Raw genomic sequence first — 23,580 nt, forward strand, 5'->3', positions numbered from 1 at the left:
AAATGAAGAGTTTTATATTTGATGAAGGGGATGCTGATACGTGACACTAGATGGTTTTACTTCTATGAGGAGTAAAGTAATCTATGTTTGCTGAACACCATGTAACACCGCTAACAAGCCTGTCGGACGCTTTATACGCTAACTCGCCAGTAGATAGCAGTGCAGCCTGGTGTCCTCAGTGATCTGCACACTAATAACCCGGAGAGCCGCTGACACGTCAGCCCATCGCCGAGGCAACAGGCCAACCGGCTCCCACCGGCAGACAGAGACGAGGGCACGGAGAGCAGTAGGGCTCCGGAGAGGAAGAGGCATAAATATACAGGCTGGAGGCTCTCAAAGCAGTAATCATGAGCAGACAGAGTGGGATGAAACATGCAGAGAGTATACGCTCCCTTTGCTTCTGCCATCACGAATGTTGGAAGATAAACAGAGATAGTTTCCTCCGTAGGATCGTATTCAGATTTAATTTATAATGATATTGTTTCACCATCTTAAATCATCTTTAATTGAAGAACGGACACACGGAGATGAAGGACCAATAGTAACACATCTACATATCTTATTCAGATATGTAATTAGGGAATTTATTATCAATTAATTGGCTGATTATGTCTTCAGTGATTTAATCAACGTGGTCAATAAAATACTTGTATTGTTCAATCAACAGTTAATTAGTTTAGTTTATTCAATTAAAATGATATAAAACGAGAAAAGAAAAACTGACAAACCATTAAACTATAACCAGATTATTGTTATCCCTCATCCGTCCATCATCCCTCCACAAACACAACCTTCTCTCACTCGTATTATTAACTCTTATTAAATCATCTATTCAGCTGCTTTCATCCAACAACAGGAGCCATGAAGCGTCTCCCTCCAGCTGATCAGGAGAAGACGGTTTGTTGTGGTTCATGTGGAGGTCTGCAGCTCGTGGTTCTGAATGTTAACGACCTCTTGTTACAGGAACAGCTTCAGACGAGTCCGATGGTTCACAAGGTAAAGACTGAAGCAGATTAAACAACTTTATATTCACTATGTTATATAATAAGTCTGATAGAAATCAACTGAATACGTCTTCAGTAAACATTCAGGCTGCACGATTATCACCAAAATGATCATCGAGATTGTTTTCTATCAATACTGAGATCACGATTATTACGACAATATTATATTTGCACTTTCACATTTAAATAAAGAGAGCAGGGCTTTCACTTTACATGCTCCGTTCCTGCTAAAGAACTTTGCATCTGAATAAAGACGTAAAATAAAGTTTTATTCAGCTGAATTCAGAGCATTGTTTTTGTTAAACCCAAAGTAGTTGTTTGAATGAAATAATGTTAAACAGTTACTGTGGTGAAGATGATTAAAGCATGAAACAGACGGATGATGTACGACACATCAGTCTGGTGATTACATTAAATAAAACCAGTCGTGTCGAGTTTAAACAATGTTTAGTTCAGCGCAAATATTTTTTTATTTTTCACAATTATTTGCAGTTTACCTTAAAAGATGTTGAAAGATTTTATTTAATGATTCTTACCAACACACTGATATTCATGACCTCAATAAGCCAAATGGCAAACATCATCTTGGTGTCAGTGTACATTTTATTATATTATTTTAAATATTATTTTATTTTATTTTAAATATTATTGTATTTTATTTTATATTAATTTATTTTATTTTTAATATTAATTTATTTCATATTAATTTATTTTAAATATTATTTTAAATTGTATTTTTATTTAATTGTATTTATTTGTATTGTATTTGTATTTTTGTCTGCAGTCCCTGAGCAGGCGATGACATGTAAAGGCCCACCAGGTGAATAACAAAGAGGAACAGTTCAATACATTAGTTCAGAGCTCACCAGCTGCTACCGCCTAAAAGGAAAAGGAGGAAATTGGGTTTTTCAACTCTTGCGGTCTGAAAACTGAGAAGGAATGGAAGCGATGAGTCAGGAGCTAAAAAAGAGAGAGAGCGAGAGCGAGAGACGATGACGAGTGAGTGAAGAGAGAAAGAGAAGAACAACAAGGAGGGTCGTTGTTAAAGTCTCTGTTCTGTGGTGAAGCTGCTCTCCGAGACACCGTGAAGTCAACAAACCGCTTCTACCGTCCAAGAGAGTTTAATCAAAAAGCATTTTAGTTTATTCTGCACCAACAATTAAAACGTGCTGCAGCCATGTGGGCCAGACAGAAGATCATATTTTATTTATTTAAAATTTATTTAAATGTATTTTATTTAAATGTATTTTATTTATTTAAATTATTTAATTTTAAAATTTGATAAAAATGTAATAAAATTTTAATTAAAATTTCATTTTTAACAGGGGGAACAGTTCAATGAGCAAAGACATCGTGTGGAGAATAATGCAAACAAACCGGTTGTACCATCCAGGAGAGCGTTTGATCTCTTCAGGACTTCCTGGTAAGATAAAGTAAAATAAAAGTTGAATAAAGATCAATATCTATTGGACGACTTCCTTTTGCAAACCTCGAGTCTGCAGCAGCTTCTTAACTAAATTCAGCTCATTTGTATGCTTCAAAGTTTATAAAAAATAAATATTTTAGTTTCTTCTGCACCAAAAATAAAACATTCTGTAGCCACGTGGGCTTATATTGTCCTGAGTCAGTGCTCTTTGGTAACTTCGTAGAGATAACGCCGGTTCTTATCATCTGAACCACCTTCTATGAACAGAGTCACTTCTCCTCCTGCAGGGGTTTCAGGCTGGATGGCATTTCTCAACTCTAATCTTTAATTAAACAACATGTAATATGATACGACTACTCTGCATGTCATAACCATCACCTGAGGGAAAAGGTTCAATTAGAGGATCTCAAGCTTCAAACATGTCTGAGAACGTCCAGAGTAACATTATTTAGAGGTTGTGTAGAGAAAGAAGAAGTACTCAGATGTTCTCCTGCAGTAAAGGGCTTCAGCAGAAACAATGGAGGCTCTACGTATTATAAGTATTAAACTATTCACTCAGCTCATCACAAACAACGGAGGCTCTACGTATTATAAGTATTAAACTATTCACTCCGCTCATCACAAACACGTCCGATCACATGAACACTCTCGAGAGCTCTGGAAGAAACTCTAATGCTTTTAAACATCTTAACGAACCACAGTGATCCAGCTCAATAACCGGAGCAACAACAGACCAAACATCGTGTTACAGAACAGCTCAGCAACACCGAGACCTCGATTTATGTCCACGCTCTTATTCTGAAATGTCAGAGGTTGTATTACTTTGACACTCCCACTTAGACCGACATCTCTTCAGAGGGAAAACTACTTCAAACAAACAGGAAGACATTATACTTCTGTTTTAAAAAGATAAAAGTACAATAAACATTTCGAAGAGGCTAAAAGCAAAACGTCAATAATCACATGAAGCGTTTAAGTCTTCGTCTTTAGCTGCTAGAAGCTCAGAAATGAGCGAAACGTTTCCAGCAGTTTGCTCCTTCTGTCTTCAAAACGCTGACACGCTCCACAATTAAACTCTTCTCCATTCACAGATCACACGCGACGATGTCAGCAGAGACATTCAGAGTAAAAGCTTCCGCTTCGTTTCACCCAAAGACAGAAATAAAAACCGTGTCATCGTTTTATTGTCTTCTCTTAAAAGCTTGCTTACGGCTTCATCGCTGACCTTCGACCTGCTGAGAAGACTTTCTTCTTCATGAGAGAAGAACATAAAAGTAGATGAAAACTCCACTCAGATAAAAAGAGATGCGTTTCCTTTAAGCGGCAGACAGTCAACGCTATCTCCAAATCCTGGTCAGAGAGACTCATTTATGAATAAAACAACATTAATTTGTCGTCAATTATTAATGATTTAGTTTAGAGAAATCAGTTCAAAGAGTTTATGAAGTGACGTCTGATTAAAAACACCCAAAGTGATTTAATTTACAAAGATTTATAAAAGAAAGAAAAGCAGCTAAACTTAACATTTGAGAAGGTATAAATGTAACTTAGTCAGTCAATGAATGCTTTCAGTTGTAGTAAAATAATAAGAACTTAAGTTTCTGTTTCAGTGGTTCTCTCGGGAGACAAGAGCATAAAAATAAACATCTTCACGACCAGAGAAGAGTCAAGTGAAGCTTCTCGTCCCGAGCGTGACGACCGTGTTCTGGGTTTGTGGGAGAAGAAGACGCTAAACGAACAGAGAGGTTTGTGATCTGATGAAGAGACGGAAACCTGTTCAGACCGGAGCTCACTTTTGTTTTCACCGTCAACAGCCGGGAGAGGATTTAATCACCGGTTCAAAGCGATCAGTGAGTCAGATATTCTAGCTATCCGATCAGTACGCGTTTAAACACGCAGAAGAAGAAGAGTCTCAGTGAGCAGCATTAAGCACAGAGATCTTTCTTCTTCTCCTCGTAAACATACTGGAACATAAGTTTCCTCCAGATGTTTATAGACGAGAGGTGTGAAGATTAAATGATACACAAAACCAAGTCAGAGATTCACACCTTTACAAACACTAAAGTTTGATTTATTATGAGCTTCATTGCAGAGCAATCCGACAGGATATGAGTGAGGAGACATAATAATCCTTTAAATCATCATTATTCATTATTATCAATGACGGCTAGAGCCTAGAGATCTTCTGCCTAGCAACAGGGTCATTTTTTGAGTTTTTACAGGTCACGTCAGCACACATGAGAAACATTTATTTTAACATTTTAAAACGTATTAATATATTATTATATATAATGTAACTGGCCGTGCTTCAAAGTTATACCCCGATATAAACTTTAGGCCATGCCGCTCAGCCCTAGGGTCACTTTGGGAAAGATTAATTGATTAATTGATTAACCGATCGTCCCTGGTAGAGACCTGTCAATCACCGTGTAGCCCCGCCCTAAAGCATCCCCTGCTTTATGGTCTGTGTGACTCTAAATGGACCATAATGTACTAAATGAACATCATGCTGTATTGAAGAAGACTTGAAACTAGAGATTGAGACCATAAACTCATGTTTACAATGTTTACTGAGGTAATAAATCAAGAGAGAAGTAGAGTCATTTTCTCATAGACTTCTATACAACCAGAGGAGTCGCCCCCTGGTGGACACTAGAGAGAATGCAGGTGCAAATTGATGCAAATAGTCTCGGACTTAATGTCACTCTTTAAAAACACGGAGCCAAACATCGTGCAGTGACGTCACATATTTGAGTGTGAAAGGAGGCCGTCTGGTTTGGTGAGCAGTAAATAATCCTGGTCTGTGGTTTAAACACACACACACACCTGAAGTGGCTCAGAGTTCAGAGTTTCTGAGGAATGTTCTCCAAACAAACCTCCATCTGTTGTCCTTCTGCAGCAGATCGACCTTTAAACCGTTTCAACGCAAATAAAGCCGACAGGTAACGAAAAAGAGGCTACGGCTTCTTAAGTTTGACATTTTCCGTCCCCTTCATGGTTAACTCTGGGCTGTTTCTGCATGCGCCTTGAAAACAAATAGTGTTTTAATGACTTCATCCGCCAGGCTTGCCCACTCCTGTTCAGTCCAATAATAATAATATTAATAATAACTATTTATATAGCACCTTTAAAAAAAAAAAGAGTTTACAAAGTGCTTTGACAGACAAAAGTCAAAAGCATATCTATATCTAGATCTAGATCTAGATAGATCTAGATCTAGATATATATAGATAGATAGATACACACACACACACACACACACACTGTATGTGTGTATATAGATATAGATAGTAAAATCAACAAATAAAAATAAAACAGAAAAGCAACGACATCACATAAATGCCAGTCTGTACGAAGTCCTAAAGGTGACATAAAACTGTCAGGGATGTAAAATAAACTAGTCAGCGTTTAATATCCCCACCATCTATTCCCCATCTATTCCAGAACAATGACACGTGTCCCGGAGGTTTGTCTTCTTATTTAATACGACTCACAGTCCAATAATCTGTGTTCAGGCCTGTGTGTGCATATAGACTTGTGTTCAGCTCAATACAGAGAAGGAAGTAAAGTATTTATATTTTTACTGTTTTATTTATTAGTTTGTTCTTGTTGCATCTATTGTACGTTTTTAATCAACGTTTACATTTCTTTACCAGTTTTTTCTTGCTTTTGTTGGACTTCCCTGTTGAAACTTTCTCTCTTGTTATTTTAGCCTTAAAATCTTCCCCTTTGTCCGTCGAAGCACTTCGTAAAATCTGTATTTTAAAACGGTGCTACATGAAGAAAAGGTTTTTACTATAATGCATTTCTACAACACTTGTAAGAAAAGATGGGACCGATCCAATACCGACGTAATTCACACATCAGACGTGACATGAATATGTAATAATGGTGGAGAATGCAAAGAAGCTGATTAGCAACGCTAGTGTCTTTAGCACGGAGAGATAAAACAGGACACGTTACTAACGCGTGTGGTGTTCACCGGTGTGGTGGAAAACACGGTCTCTCTGCTCGTTAAGCAGGCGGCGAGAGTGACTTACGACGCTCTCAATAAAGATTTATTCAAACTAGTGCAGAACGTATCAATGGAGACATTCATTGGTCACAATCAGCGACAGCCTCTCGGCTCGTTCAGTGGACAACGACAATCACTTGAGATCTTCTAGTAGCTATTAATCGTCGTGTTTCAAACCAAAACCTTATGAAGGAAACCGTCTTAATACTTTAGAACTAAAGTATAGAAATCAGCCAGAAGTAGATCCTCGCTGTGCACTGAACACCTTAAATAATCAAAGATAAAGGCCTTACCACAGATATACGATTTAAAATGAGCCATTCTGTAGAATAAGTACATTTTGATGCCAATACTTTTGTACTTCAGTAACCTTTTGAATGCAGCACTTCATACTTGAACAGAGTATTTCACACTGTGTACTAGTAAAGGATTTAATCAGGAACATAAGATCTCACAGCAGGAAATCTCAAACAAACCCACTAAACACATCAGGTAGCCGGTCCTATCATAGCCGACAGAAAGTTACTGTTTGTTGTGCGTTTTCCAACGAAAATCCAACAAAACATGTCAAATTCTGCTCGTTGCATGAATCCAGTCTGTGCAGAATACACTTCCATCTTCACGGGAAAAGATTTAACAATAAAACCGACTTGGTTATGTTTAGAAACGGTCGTGTTTTGTGTTAAAATAACCACAGAAGTACGATCAGCGGCCTCACACCTGAAACATCGCAGTTTGTTGCTGATAATAAAGTCTGTATTTTAGACATTGACGAAATTTTCACCAAACGTTACAGGTTAGAATTATTAGAACATGGTTCTGTTTGGGGTCATTTCAATAAGTGATACCTGAGGGTTAATGGTGACTTAGTCAAACAGTCACAGTCGTACTCATTTTAGACGGATGCACCGTCTGTCTGTGTGTGTGTGTGTGTGTGTAGATCTGTGTGTGTGTAGATCTGTGTCTGTGTGTCTGTGTGTGTGTGTGTGTGTAGATCTGTGTCTGTGTGTGTGTGCGAGATGGTATTTCCTGTCACTACAGGTTTCCGGTTCAGCAGACCAGACTCTGTGAATAACTGATTGCTCTTGGATTAATTGGCGTCGCCTCCTTTACAATAGAAATGCTTGAAGCAGCTGCAGTCACACGTTTATTAATGTGTCAGTGATATCTCCACTGCTGCTCGTTACAGTCTTTAATAAGCTGAAGAACACACTTCATAGGTATGAAAGCGTAGTTCAAACTTAAATTGGATTAATAATTACACCCAACGACCCGACAAACAGATAGAAGTCAAACGATCTGCTCTTCAACCCAACATCAGAGGAAGACACGTCACAATTAAATATAGGACTTTAAATCTTAAACTGCACATTGACGATGTTTTCCTAAATAATCAGCATCTGATTCACAGTATTGTGATATTTGGGCGGCAAAATATTGTTTTGATACACGGACACGTCGATCCTTTCTCATATAAACGACTAATATCGCACGTACATAATAAACCCATTACTGTCCACTCGATGGGGTTCTTCTGGTGCGATTGAGCGCAACGTCAGCGGGATCTGGAGGATTTATCGTCTGCTTTAATAAAAATGATTGAAGAGAGATGAACAGAGTGAAAACAGATGTTGAAACAAAAATGTTTTGCAAAATGTTTTAAAAAGGCACTAAGATGGTTTTGTTTTCTTTGCTTCTTCTTCCTCAGATGGTTCAGAGACAGAAGAGAGTGAAACCTTCCCCTGAGGCCACACGAGGAGGAAATAAAGAAGTGAAACGCTGACTTACTACGAAACAACAAGTGTTGTTAAGTAAGCGTTGAGGAAAAGGTGCATGCGGCCAGAAATGAAAAGGAGAAGTGTAGATGTTGAAAGTCCACACTGACTGCACACTACTGTCCTTATGTTACTGTCCTGTCCTTTACCGTCTGTGTGGTTCATACCGTTATATTCAAAGCTTTTAACTGATAATAACTCAGTTAATAAATGTGAGTTAGCTTCAAAAGTCTACGTGTACCAGCTGTTAGTGAAGCGTTTTACTAGTGAGTGTGTATTTAGTATTCTTGTGTTCGTTAATAGTATTTAGTATCTGTTTAGTAGTTTATTCCTCTAATCGTTTAGACGTTGACGTGTTGGTTCCTCCTCCACAGAACCAAACCCACAGACGATCAGTAATGTAGTGACGGTGCATCTGCATCTATTAGGGATGGCAGTTTGGGTTCATTTTCCTTAAGATAGCCCAACACACATTAACCGGTAACAACAGCAGCAACACAAAGAGATGCTTTGCTTTGACTCCACTCACTCGGAGCGCTACGTCCTTCTTTCTGTTTATAAACGTCCTTTTATTTTCTGAAGTTTATCCTCTAATAAAGCGTTCACTTTAACCAGATTGTGTAAAAACATTACATTGTGAGCTCCTCAGTGAAACTATGAAGTCATGATTGATTCATCTGAGACCAACAGTCATGTGACAACAAGGAGGAGACACTGACTGAACTACAGGAAGTGAACACAGAGAGGAGAGGAGGAAGGAGAGGAGACGAGGAGAGGAGAGGAGAGGAGAGGAGAGAGAAGAGGAGAGGCGAGGAGAGAGGAGAGGCTGAAGTAGAGGCTGAAACATGTAAACAGTTTAATATATAAAACATAAAGAGACTCTAATTCATCCCAAACATTGGTAACACTTGTGAACACTGTTGTGCGAAAAACGAGCTGAAACTGCTTTGTGTTCAGGTGGTTAAATGAACCAATAGAACGACCTGCGAAACAATAATATTATTCTAAATCTGGTGTTAACCACAGATGTGTTCATGAGTTTCTTAGGAATTAGTCGTTCACAATGAAAAAAACACTAAAGAAATGGACCAATCAGTCGCCTGAGAGCTGCTCATCATCAATAAGTAGTATTGATCTCCTAACAATATCAAACCCCACCATCTCTAGTGCATCAAATCAAGCGCTCCCTGGTCCGTCTGTTCACCTGTGAACTACCCGACGTGTCACCTGCTCCTCTTATGCTTCTAATCTGCATCCATTTATAAACAGAGAGACGTGTTGGATTATGTGTTGGATTACAACAGGAAGAGAAACCAGACATCCCGTGTGTGTGTGTGTGTGTGTGTGTGTGGGGGGGGGGGGGGGTTGTGATTACCTGACAGGTAGTTTGTTTCCCTCGGCTTTAACCAGTTTATCTCGTTCTACAACACAGAGAGCAGGAGTGGATCACCTGGTGTGGGTGGGTGTGTGTGTGTGTGTGTGTGTGTGTGTGTGTGTGTGTGTGTGTTTAATCTGGAGATGTAAAGCAGGACGTTTTGCTTCCTTGAGTCAGTAAACGGAGGTTTCCTGCTGGTTCTTTATTATCTGTACTACTATAGTGTATGCATGTATGCATGTATGCATGTATGTATGTATGTATATTACTGATGTTAACGTCCATCACAGAGAGGATCAGCCCTCCTGCTTTCTGTACTCAAAACACAAAACACTTTTCACACGTCAGTCTTAGGTTAATACCAGATGTTTACGTCGAGTAGAGCGTCGTATCATTCTAAATACAAACCCTTTATTATCAATACCATGCTGTCGAGTTTGTACATTTACTCTTGTCGACAGAAGACCAAAAACTACCGATATGCAATCAAACACCTGAAAGTCCTGGAAGCTGAATTAAGGGGATCGGCTCTTTTCCTCTGTTTTTATATCACTTTAATTTGATTATCTGTTTGTTAGATATGTTTGAAGGAGTGAATAGATAATCACTTCCAGCCCTGGATGTAACACAGCACAGCTCGATTGATTTAGTCTGGTAAGAGTTACATCACTAAACGCCTCAAACTGCAGCTTTAAAACAAACTCCCAGCGTGCTGCAAAATCAAGACTATAATTAAAGGAAGAGAAAAATAATCAAAATAAATTAAAAAAGATACTGTAAAAAGTATGGTACTTAAAGTAAAATTTGTTTAATCTATTTGTGTTTTGGACCGCTAATAAAACATTTAAAGACGTCACATTGGACTTTTTAAGTATTTCCTGACGTTTAATAGAATAAATAATTAATTTGTTAATCGGTAAATAAAAAATAAAAAAAGACAGTTATGAAGAAGTTATGGGATGTAAGCTTTACTTGTGGTTTACAGGATCACATTCACTTCCATAGAGACCTCAAAGGAATGAATGGTTACCTGTACAGGTGTGTGCGCTTGCGCGCACTCTCTCTCTCTCACTCACTCTCACTCACTCACTCTCACTCACACTCTCTCACACACACACACACACACACACACCCCTGCTGAAACTTTGCACTACTTTGAAAAGTACTTATACATCAAGCTAACGTTGTATAAGCTCGTAAAACCTGTTAAAATGGTGCTTTTCCAGCCCGTCCTGAACTGCCGTAAATGACTGAGAGGCACGTAAAGTCATCATGAGTTAACGTCTCCGTTTATATACACAGTATATATTATATATACATATATTCACACGTACTGTCAACAACAATATTTAAAGTTACGTCAGTGACTTTTCAGAGTTATTGCCCAACTTTGTTGTCAGTTAGCATGATGCTAGCACAGGAGTTAGCATAAAACAACTCTTATTTGTTTTAATTCTTGTTCCGAAGCTAAACTAACTAAACTCTGACGGGCTCTTATTTTGACACCACACACATCCGGGTATGTAATCTCAAAGCGTACACCTTGTATTGAAGTATAAAAGAAGAGATTTGCGAACTGCGCTAGCTTTAACCAGCTAGCTTAGTTAGCCGTTAGCATGAATGAGAAAAAGTAGCACACGGAGTGTTAGCTTTGAGCTAGTCGTTAGCATCGAGTGTAACTTTTTAGATCAGAAGTAAAACTACGTACCCGACGGCTCCTCTCGTGGCAACTTAAGTCAGCGACTTGAAGCTCGGTTGTGTTCCAGATAAAGTCCCGTAAAGCAGTGCTTCAGAGTCCGCATCAGAAACCCGCTGAGTCCGCAGACAAGCGACCGAAAGCTGGAAACTCCGACCGTCCGCTGAGTCCCAAAATACGACAACAACATGGCAGCGGAGCACAGCGCTGCGTTTAGGGAACACTGGACAGTCGGGAAATATGTAAACACACTGATACTAAATGCTCTTCGATCGATCGATCGATTGATTTATTGATTGATTGATTCATTCATAGATCGATAGATGGATGGATGATGGATGGATGGATGGATGGATAGATAGATAGATAGATAGATAGATATTTGTTTCTATGGTAAAGAAAGGGTTTTAACACATGACATGCAGAACAAGTTCACTTTGAAGTTCACTTTGAGTCTTTAGATTAATGAAAGTTTGAACCTAATGTACCAAATAGTTCTCCAGGTGTACTATATTATGCATGTATGAATGTAGCTCACAACCTTTTCAGATGTCCAGGTGTGCAGCAGCAGCCGTTTTTCTGTCTAACAATATTAAAAAGTAGCAAAACATTATTTTAAGTCATGACACAGCGAGACAGTGTTCCTTCACCCTTTACATATATTTCACACAGAGAGGCGACGTCTCCGGGAACATTTGATTTGTCTCAGATTATGTTTTGCATTGTTTGATCTATCATGAATATTCTCAGTGCAAGACCTTTGTTGTTTCTCCCAGTTAAAGGGTTTTTGGGGGAGTTGTTCCTGTTCTGATGTGAGGAACCCGGGACAGGGAATTTGTGATTTTGGGCTGTACAAAATAAATTGAATTAAATGGAATTGAATTGAATTAAAAGTCCATTATTCAAATCCTTACATCAGTAAAAGTACGCAACAGCAAAATGTACAAATGTAACTTGTTTTCTACAAATATGTAAATATTTAGACTTGGCATGTTACAACTGATATTGTAAGAATCCAAATCAGCTTTTTGGTCAAGTATTTGTACACATACAGAGAATTTTAACTTTGTTCTCAATGTACAAGTTTACACACAAGAACAATTTATAGGAAGGTAGAAATAGAAATACAAAAACAACAAAGATGAACACAGACAGCGATAAAATAAACACATAACTATTGTGTACTATGTATTTGATTACAAGTAAACTCAATGTGCTTTTCATGAATAAGCATCCACCAACATGTACAAAAACAGTTCTGGGTTGTCGTGTTAATTTACGTTTTTATATTTAAACAATCTGAACTAAATAAACCAAACGCATTTCACCTACCGGAGCTGTTCTGTGATTCTACTGTATACATATATAAATACTTTTCACCTCAGCTGTGTAGTAAATAATGTTTCATATCTTGTCAGAGAGTAAATACAACAGGGACAATTCATCAGACTCCTTTCCCTCCTTCTGAAATGACTAATAAGAAAACATCTAATCGTCAGCAATACACTAAAAAAAAAAAAAAAAAGACCTTTTTATTATATTACGACAGAGCTCCTCGCTGTCTCATGTATTACATATATTAAATGTATTAGTCACAGGAGTGCTTGAGTGCAAAGGGCTGAACATCTCCATCCTGACGCATTCAAACGCGTTTCAACAAGTGGGATGAATTCTTTTGTTCGGTTATTCCCACGCTCAGTGAAGGCAGCACGTTGGGAGGAGTCCTGGTTCAGAGTATTAAACAGGACCGGACATGCTGCAGCTTAAAATGCAGCTAATCTACAGTTAAAGAGAAGTCATGTGGCTTTCTCTTTGGTTTCTTTAAATCATGTTTTATTCACTTTTTTCTTTTTACATCTGGAAACAAAAAAACTCTTCTAAACTTTTCAGGAGTCAGTTAAAATCCCAACTCAAGGTCCACTTACTAGTTTAAATATATATATATCTTTCAACCATATCACACAGGTTTCATCAGAGGGAGTTAAAGACACCGACTGTGACATTAGACTGCTGCTTACTTGTTAAATCATCAGTAATAATACTCCAATAATATGACATATAAACTCCCTGAAAGGGCCCGTTTTTACTTTAAGTACATTCTGCTGTTAGTACAGAGTTGTATTGCTTTTACTGATCTTTAGTGAGTATTTCCTCCTCCGCTGGTTACATAAAACATAAAACTACATCAAGATATAAAAGGAACAAAAGACACACTTATATGTGATTGAATAATTACAACCCCCCCTCCCGCCCTGTCTAGACACCAATGAGCCATAAGACGCCGTAAAACACACTTCATTAAAACTCAAAAACAAGCAGCGGTGAATGCAGGCAATCAACTCCAAACTGCAGCAAAAGGCGAGAATGAGCCATGGACAGACACAGAGCTGCACACTCACTCACACACACACACACACACACACACACACACACAGGTATTGTAGGTACAATTAAACTGATGACGATAAAAACATTACAATGTAGCCAGAGCTCAGAACAAGATTTGGAATAATCAGCCCCAAATTTAATGTGATAAAAAAAAGGACAAAACAGAAACATTTGAACCGTTTATTTTGTGAGTTGAAGCAGGTATGTGGTGCTTCTGCAGGTTAGGACGGTAATAATAAAAAGATAATCTGTCCTGAAGACCTGAGACCGGAGGGTAAGAGGATCAGGAAACACGTCGATCACATCACTGAAGCCGTCACTAATCACCCGCCTAAGAAAACAACAGACGCAGGTGATGTGTTCTGACGTTATTTAATTCATATTTAGCTTTAGAGCACAAAAATAATGTGATTACCACACAATACCTAACCTCCATCATATTACATGTATTAAGTCAAAGATTTTGTACTAAAGTGCAGACAGCTGGGTCTCTGGTAATAGTCTTATAGCAACCACTCCCCCCCCCCTCACTTGGACACGCGAGTCCAAACAAAGATGACATCACCGCACACTCAAACGTGACTCAGGCGGCGCTCCGAGCCAACGGACCGCGAAGCTCAGCTGCCTGCAAACTCTCCCATCTGTCGCCTGAGATCCACAGCATCGGCCCCCTGCCGAGCTCCATCGGTCCCCCGAGTAAGGGTGAGGTGGGAGGAGAGGAGTGAGAGTCATGGGGGGTGAGGGAGGAAGAGGAAGTGGAAGAGGAGGGTGCACGTCATTGGACGCCCTCGCTTGCCTCTACAGGGCTCTCAACATGGCTACGGCTGAGCCGGCAGCTAGCAGCTTACGATGCTAACAGTGCAAAACAACAACAACAACAACAACAACAGTGCTGACAGAGCTAACAGTGCTCACCTGAGGCAAAAAGAGCGTAGCACAGAACTCATGTTTAAATATGCAAGTGTGGCATTATGTAATGGTAACCTTTGGTGAATTTAGGAGAAATCTACAGACACAAACAGACAAAGTAACAAAATAAATGTTTTCTTTCCTCTCGTCTGAAAGAAGACGAGTTATTGAAGAAAAACAGACGAGTGCATTAAAATCATGAAAAGGTTGAGTCGACGCTCAGGAAGTGAATCACTGTTTTTTATTGATTCATTGGAAGATGTGTGTGTGTGTGTGAGTGTGAGTGAGTCTGTGAGTGTGTGTGAGTGTGTGTGTGTGAGTGTGTGTGTGTGTGTGTGTGTGTGTGTGTGAGTGTGTGTGTTGTTAGTCATCAAACCTGGCTGCAGGAGGTTTATGTAACTCGTCTATCTTCTGTCCTCCTGTCGTCTCTCAGCCACTTCAACACTTCACTTCATCGTTTATTTCTTTCCTGCTCAAGAAAAAGTCGCCGGATGTGAAACTTTTTTTCTTGATAAAAGCAGAAAAGCTTCTCCAACCGGGACTTTTTAATCCGTCAAGGAACACAACGTTTCACTGACTTATAAAGAGGTTAATATTACAGTGATCTCTGTTTTTGAGTGAATAAATACACATTTAAATAGTCAACAGGGTTGTGGGGAAATCAGCTTTAACACACAAATCCCTGAGGACGTCATTAAATACACATCTGTATTTATGAATATGAATAAGCAATGAGACACACTCGGAGATTATGCATCATCTGCATGTGCTCTGCTCTACTAGACTAAAAACAACAACGTCAGCACTCTTTCTGTTCACGCTGCTGCAGAACATCACGCTGAAAGTGAAACAAGAACGTTCATTTCTCTGCAATAATTGGTGTTTTTTGTGTCACTGTTTAGAAGCATATTGTTTAATAAGGATGGATAGTTAAGATGTCTGGATGAGGAGGTGGTGCTCCTACAATGTGTGATGAAACTGTCAACAAGATATATTCACAGAATGCAAGAATATGAAGAGTATCTCTGAATATGAATGTGTCAGATACTCAGTATGAGTCACTGTTTGAAACCTCTTCATTTAAATTAAGTTTGTGAACAACTCCAGATAAAAACCTTCAACGCCCGAACACTTGAAATCCAGCAAGCTCTTCATTTAGTTAATGAAATCCAAAGAGACATTTCAGTCCAACACCAGCATTAAGAAATGCTGTTGTATAACTTCTGTGTGACAGACTTGACTTTTAAATTAAATGTGCATCATTTTCAATTACATGCAGTATGAAACGTTCTCCTTTCTGTTCCTCAGGCTTGATTGGATCTGTGATCCACTGGGATGTAAAGTCAGCAGCTGTTTCACTGATAATACATTAAAAACAGTTTATTGTGTGGTGGCACCAACACAAATGAAGAAGAATTTGATCGTGTTTGTCCACTTTTTATTCAAACTCTAGATTGAATGTGTTTATTTACACACAGACTCAACAGGAAAGCAGTTGAGTTTACTTTTTGAGGACACAAGGTCCATTTATTAGCCGCTCTGGAGCTTTTGATCACATGATCTTCCTCAGCAGATGGAGGTTGTCCAGCTTTACTTTGAGGACTTCTCGTCCATGCTTAAAGTTGTTCCATATGCAGCGTTTTGTCCGTCATTGTCCTCCTTCATCTTAGTTAATGTCCGTCAACATCTTGATTTTTAGCCTTCGCCATCTTGGTTTTTACCCATTGGTTCTTTGTCGTGGCCATCTTGGTTTTTTTCTGCGGCCATCTTGTTTTTTGTCCGTCGCCATCTTGTTTATTTTTTTTGCATCCGGAAGTGACACGTGACGTTGGAGCTATGTACCAAAATGATGAAAACACTGACAACTCCCAGACCGGACAACGCCGTGGCAGAGACCTGTCAATCACCGTGTAGCCCCGCCCTAAAGCATCCCCTGCTTTATGGTCTGTGTGACTCTAAATGGACCATAATGTACTAAATGAACATCATGCTGTATTGAAGAAGACTTGAAACTAGAGATTGAGACCATAAACTCATGTTTACAATGTTTACTGAGGTAATACATTGGAGACCACTCACCAGTGGTTATTCATGACCAGAGCATAGCACAGGTTGACTCAGATACCTGGGCATACACATTGACAATAAACTGACATGGAGTGTTCAGGTGCACTAGGGTCCAACAGCGGCTACACTTCCTCCGTAGGCTGAGGGTCTTTGGTGTCAACCAGGAAGTCTTGCTCCTCTTCTACCACGCCATAGTTGAGAGCGTCCTGCGGTTCGGCATCTCGCCCTGGTTTGGCAACCTCAGTGTTCAGCTGAAAGCCCAGATCACCCGGCTAACACAAAGAGCCATGAAGATCATGGGAGTCAGACAGCATCCCACACTCCAGGCCATCTTTGATGAAACTATCATCAGACAGGCCCAGAAGATTATTTCAGACCCCGCTCATATCCTCCACCCTGAATACCAGCTTCTCCCCTCAGGCAGACGCTTCAGAGTCCCCCAGTGCAGCTCAACCGCTTTAAGAACTCCTTTGTCCCCCTGTCCATCAAAGCCCTAAATGGTAAACTAGCCAGAGCTTAACCCCTGTAACATTGATTTTTATTTATTTTTATTATCTTAACTACACACTACTGGTGCGTTGTACGATGGGCAGTGTGAAATGTATTTGTTGGCTGGTGGCAGTCTGTGCATGTACTGTATGCAATATGTTATTCTTATTGTTTTAACAGCAGACACTGTATGTATGTTTCCAAGACAAATTTCCTTCAGGACAATGAAGTCTATCTTATCTTATCTTAATCTGAGTGCCGGTGGTTAAGAGGAGAGGGGGTCATGTTGGTCTCGTGAAGCTGATTTAAGCTCCAGAAACAAACTCGAACCTCTGTAATCTGAAGCTGTTACTCTGGATTAAGGATTACCCACCAAACAGAAACACGGGATTATTCCTTCGTTTTGTTGCGTCCACTGTTTCCAGGACTGGAGCCAAACCTGCAGATATGACACTACACAGGCAGGATGATGATGATGATGATGTCATAAATATCATTAGTTCATTTGTGTATCAAACAGTCCCAATAAAATGAGAATGTCCTGGATAAGTTCTGTTATGTTCTTTCATATCTGTTGTTCTTCATTATACAGTCTTATCAAGTAATACATATACTAAAGAATAAATAAAGTGCCTCTGACTCAGAGGTTTGACTTTGGCCGGTTGGGGATCCTTAAAGGCCGTCCATGGCTTTTGATAAACAGACTTTTTTATTTTATTTCCACTTTTTTAAGAGTCCTTGAACTCCCGGTGGTCGTGGCACATACCTTACCAGATAACCGTAAACAATTTCGTAAAAGCACTTTGGATGAAAGAGCTCTGCAGGTAAAAGGTTTTGTTGACAGAAGTCTGTCTCTCTCCCTCTTCGTGCTTCTTTTTCGTCTCTATTACAGCATTGCTGGATGTGCGGACATGTAGAGTATAAAGGCTGCAGATTTGATGTGTGGTGATTTGATTGCAGTATAATTAAATAAAATAAATATGCACGATGAAGCCCCTTGAAGCTTAATATTTGATAATGTGGCTCTGGTGCATTCAAATCGAGATCATTCACTTTGTCTGCTGTCAAAAAAAAGTCATAATATAAAATGACTGTGAGCTTCTCTTGTGAACCTCATGGGAGTTTTTTAAATTTATTCGTGCTGCAGCATCGCCAGCTGAGACAGAGAGAGAGGACTCATATCTGTAAAAACCAGACAAACACACAAAAGAAGATGAGGCTTTTAGAGGAGGAGGGCATCCGGTTAATGATGGGATATTGTTCTGCAGAAACCTCTTGGACACACTATCATCCTCATCCTCAGACACCCACTACCAGGAGGAGGAGGAGGAGGAGGAGGGGGTCCTCCTCTGTCATCAACACCCTCAGCCAATGGAGAAACCAGCGGAGGAGACACTTTAACCGTCTCTCCGGAGCGGAGCGCACCAGTGCTTGTAATCCATCAACACACCGGGAGGTTTTTTAAATACTCTGGTTGTGATTACGGGACTCTGTCTTCTTTAAGCTGCAGAGGATCTCCAGAAGGAAAATGCTGCTTCACTGACGGAGGGATTTCTGCGCCTTGAGAGGAATTTGAAAAGCTGAAAGTGAGTTTCCTGTGTTATTATTTATATCTGTTAATATTTTTGATTTTATCTGACGATGAATGTGTGAGTCAGTGGATGAGTTGACCTTCTATGATTATGTATGAAAACTGGTTTTAAAGAGGGTTTCACTGGAGGAGCGCTACTGAACTGTAACAACCAAAATTATAAATATATTAAGTGATGTGTTATGTAATGCTAAAACAATACCACTGTTAACAAGTGTTAAAGTGTCAGCTGGAAAGTGATTTCTTTCTCTTTTTCGTCTTTGCATCCATCCCGAGGAGTATTGGCTGGATGTGCGCGAGGTTTCTGCATGACCGCGCGCTGCAGACAGTGAAAACTAAAGCTGGAGGATACGACATGTGAAAGTGAAAAGCTAAATAAGTGACGACAGCAGAGCCCATAGCTGCGTCTTTGTTGTATTTATGAAACACGGAGCACTCAAAAACGGAATACATTTGAATTTTATTCAACATTGATTGAAGAAATATGGATATTTTCACTGAACAGTAATAATAAACAGCATTTTTTAAATCAAATTGTGCTCATGGGCTCGCTGGAGGCTCCTGATGACCATGAGAGGATCAGTTTGACATTTAATGTCTAAAAAATGACTTCAGCACATTCAAAACTGACAACAGGATGTAGATGTACATTATACTTAATGCTTATAAGCATCCTGGCAGTTGAATATTTATAGAATAAAATGTATTAAAGTGTAACTGAAGGAGGATGTCCAGAAGCCGCCTCACTTTGCAGCACGTGTAGATTTGTGTCTCTGCAGATTAAAGACGGCACGATGACCAGCTGGGTTTTGTTTACTACTACAGCTGTTTATAGAGGCCAGATTATGATGTCATCTCTTGCCTGCTGGAGTAGAGTCCATCATCCGAAATCCATCCATCCATCATCTATCATTGATCCATCATCCTTTATACATCATCCATCCATCATCCTTTATACATCATCCATCCATCATCCTTTATACATCATCCATCCATCCATCCTTTATACATCATCCATCCATCCATCCATCATCCATCCATCCATCCTTTATACATCATCCATCCATCCATCCTTTATACATCATCCATCCATCCATCCATCATCCATCCTTTATACATCATCCATCCATCCATCATCTATCATTGATCCATCATCCTTTATACATCATCCATCCATCCATCCTTTATACATCATCCATCCATCCATCCATCATCCATCCATCCATCCTTTATACATCATCCATCCATCCATCATCCATCCATCATCCTTTATACATCATCTGAAATCCATCCATCCACCATCCATCCATCCATCAGCCATCCATTCATCATTCATCATCCATCCATCCATCATCCATTCACAATCCATCCATCCATCCATCATCCATTCACAATCCATCCATTGATCAACATCCGGTCATCCATATCCTACGCATCATCCATCCATTATCTATCATCCATCCATCCAAAGCTCTGTAATTGGATATTTTTCACACACAAACAAACTCCTCTCTCTTTGCTACTGTTGTTGTTTTGATATGTGAAAGAAAACAACCAGTTTTGTGACTTTAGTGACTCTGACATCTTTCTCTGTTTGTTTTAATTTCAGGTTATGAAGTGAATGTTGAAGTGGCAGTTTATTCAATGATTGAGACCAGCACTCCGACCATGTTGGACCAAACCGAACCGGAGCGCTGCACCGTGTGCTGCTGTACGCTGGCACACAAAGTCCTCATGGTGCTCTTCATGGTGCTGCTGATTCTCGCCATCTTGTTTGGGAACTTGGTGACTCTGGCTGTGGTTCTCGGGACCAAACACTTCCACACGCCGCAGGGATACCTGAAGGCGTCCCTCGCCGTGGCTGATCTGGCGGTGGGGATATTCGTGGTGCCGCTCTCCGTCTACGCCGAGGTCTACCTCATGGTGACCGACTCGGCGCCGGAGTGGACTTCGTACAACTCGCAGTTGGTGAGTTTCCACCCGTGCAACGTCATCGGCCCCATCTTTGCCGGGTGCACCTTGGTCTCCATCACGACCATTTCCCTGCTGACGATCGAGAGGAGCATCGCCGTGTTGAGGCCGCTGCACAAGGACTCTGTGATTACGCGGAAAAGGACCACGATCCTCATCGTCCTCTCCTGGGTGGGGAGCTTCTTCTTGGCGGTGTCTCCGATGGTTTTCAGCAGCGAGATCGCTCTGGAGTACAACTCCTGCAGCCGGATGTGCAATTACGCGCTGGGCACCATCGGCGAGTTCCCGAGCCAGGCCTGGAAAATCCTCCTCCTCTTCCCGGTGTTTGACTTCACCCTCCTCGGTGGAACGGTGGTCATTAACATCATCTCTCTGTCCAGCATCAGGCAGCACTCGAGGCGGAGGAAACACCTGGCCGGGAGAGAGTGCCAAAGCACCACCAAACCTACTTTCTCTGACATCAAAGCAGCCAGAACAATTGGGACGCTGACTGTGGCGTTCACCGCCTCATTCACCCCCATCGCCGTCTTTGTGGTCGGGAACGTTTTGGGGAATAAATGGTGCAACTTTTCCTTTTTTGCCTTCTGGATTTTAGCCACCAACAGTTGCTGGAATGTCATAATTTACAGCGTGAGGGATCAGAAGTTCAGACTTTGCGCTCACAAGCTCCTCATGCCTTTCCAGAGAAAAAACACAACCAAAGGCTAAAATAATTCAGGAACCAAAGACCTGAGTTGAGGATCATTTAGCTGTTTGTTTGTGACTCAAACTCTTTGTTCAACACACACATTGTGTGTCTGGCTAGGAGACATGTCTGCATGTTTTGTGGATTGCTGTTGTGCAGATCCGTCAGTCAAAAGCATGGTAAGTTTTCAGATCACAAATGTTGGATATTTAATGTCTATCTTTGTGGGCATTTGTCTTGTTCTGTGTAACAGAAGCCTGTTTTACTCTGTGGAATGGTTGTTTTATCTGAGGGTGATCAATTAAAAAATTTGATTCAAACAGAATCTGATTGCTGATTGCGCAGTGGATGTTTAAATGCTTGTCTCATGCACGATATATTTTTATTTCAGTAGGCCTTTAGTCATCACATATTACACAATAAGAGTATATACACAGTACATTCTACAAATATACCATATTTATTGTTATACTATACACCAGAGTAAGATAATTCTGAATTTATTTATAACGATTATATTATTTATAACCCATTTATTAATCATAGAAGCATATCTATTTCAAAGCACACTGTCTTTGGAGTGGGAAAAACACAGTGGCAACCATTCAGTATTGTCAGATCCTGTCTTTTTAAAGTATTGTAAGATTTGGCAACATCTAGTGGTGAAGTTGCAGATGACAACCAACTAAAACGTTCCCCGTGTGCTGTGGCCGACACGAAAACACATAAAATGTTAATGAGCTTATCTAGGGCCAGGGTTTGGTTTGTCCATTCTGGGCAACTTTAGAAACATGGCAGACGGCTCTGTGAAGAGAACCAACTCCATATGTAGATATAAGGAAGATCAAACCTTATTTCCAGGTGACAATACACTCAAAAATATACTCATTAATATTATATTCTATGTCTTCCAATAGATCCCCCTCAAAACACTGTACCTTTAACACTGTTGGCTTGTTTTGTTGCCTAAACCTAACGTTGGTTTTGTTGCCTGAATCTAACGTTGGTTTGCTGCCTAAACGTAACGTTGGTTTTGTTGTCTAAACTTAACGTTTGTTTGTTGCCTAAACTTAATATTCGTTTTGTTGCCTGAACCTAACTTTCCTTTTGAAGCATATTGTTGTCCTGAAAAATAATTCGGGCCGAGCGTCAGAAAAGAAATGAAACCAATAGATTGCATTTCGTGACTATTTCACAAACTGCGGTGAGACTGTGTTGGCTTTTTTCGGTTGTTACGAAAAAAGCCAACACAGTTGTTACGGGTATGAAACTGTGACGTTTTGTAACCGTGCTCATGGTAAAATCGGTAAATCTCAACATCCCTATTCAGCAGTGAAAACAGGTAACAGAAGATAAAGAAAGAACCACCGCATCACCTGGAGACCGAGACAGAAGATTATTCACTGTTAAATCATTAAATATATTCACCATTCAACCTCTGAAGACTGGACAGGAGCTTTCTACAAGTTGTACAAGCTGATATCAGCATCCAAAGCTGAGCAAAAAACCCCATAAAAGTACACATATAAAATGTGTTTGTGTGTTTCTGACATCTTGTTCAAGTCCTTCTGCTCCTAAAATGATTGAGAGGAAAGAAAAATGCAAGGCTGTTGCATTTCTAAAAACATTCTGGCCGACAATCACAGAACTGAAAGCACATTCCTCTCGCTCCACATTACCACTTACTCTACAACACAAGAACAGAAGAATTTTAACCTTCATATCTCTGGCGAGTGTTGCATTCATCTCTCAGAAGCTGCAGAGGGAAGAAAAAAGAAAATGTGATCAACTACTGTGGACGACATCACTTCCTGTCGTGTTCACCGACCCCGGTGAGTCACGGAGTGGATGAATAGGAAACGAGGACCATTGAGAAAAAGATGGAAAGGAAAGAGAGGCGTTGGCGTCGCTGTCCTCGGCTTCAATATTTATAAAGCTTGTGACTGATTGTAAGTGGTTTTTAGAGTAAGAACAGCTCATTCTCAGCAGTGACAAGCAATTTTCTTTAGTGATTTAGTGTATTATCAATACACATTTTTTGCTTTTTAGCGGGTAATTTCACATCTATCAAAAACGCTGGGTGCGGTTGCAATACCGTCTTACTTGAAGAAGACTTGAAACTATAGATTGAGACCATAAACACATGTTTACAATGTTTACTGAGGTAATAAATCAAGAGAGAAGTAGAG

At 40.0% G+C, this 23,580-nt stretch overlaps 1 protein-coding gene across 1 annotated transcript; it reads left to right on the forward strand.

Moving 5' to 3' along the window:
• Positions 1-18,703: 18,703 nt before the first annotated feature.
• LOC116399842 (olfactory receptor 4D9) lies at positions 18,704-21,414 on the forward strand. Its single transcript, XM_031877272.1, has 2 exons — positions 18,704-18,730; positions 20,345-21,414. The coding sequence occupies exon 2, from the start codon at positions 20,380-20,382 to the stop codon at positions 21,412-21,414; it is 1,035 nt and encodes a 344-aa protein (XP_031733132.1). The 5' UTR covers positions 18,704-18,730; positions 20,345-20,379.
• Positions 21,415-23,580: the final 2,166 nt, after the last annotated feature.

The sequence above is a fragment of the Anarrhichthys ocellatus genome, unplaced genomic scaffold (genome assembly GCF_004355925.1).
Source record: "Anarrhichthys ocellatus isolate YVR2014 unplaced genomic scaffold, GSC_Weel_1.0 scaffold132, whole genome shotgun sequence".
Taxonomy (NCBI): Eukaryota; Metazoa; Chordata; class Actinopteri; order Perciformes; family Anarhichadidae; genus Anarrhichthys; species Anarrhichthys ocellatus.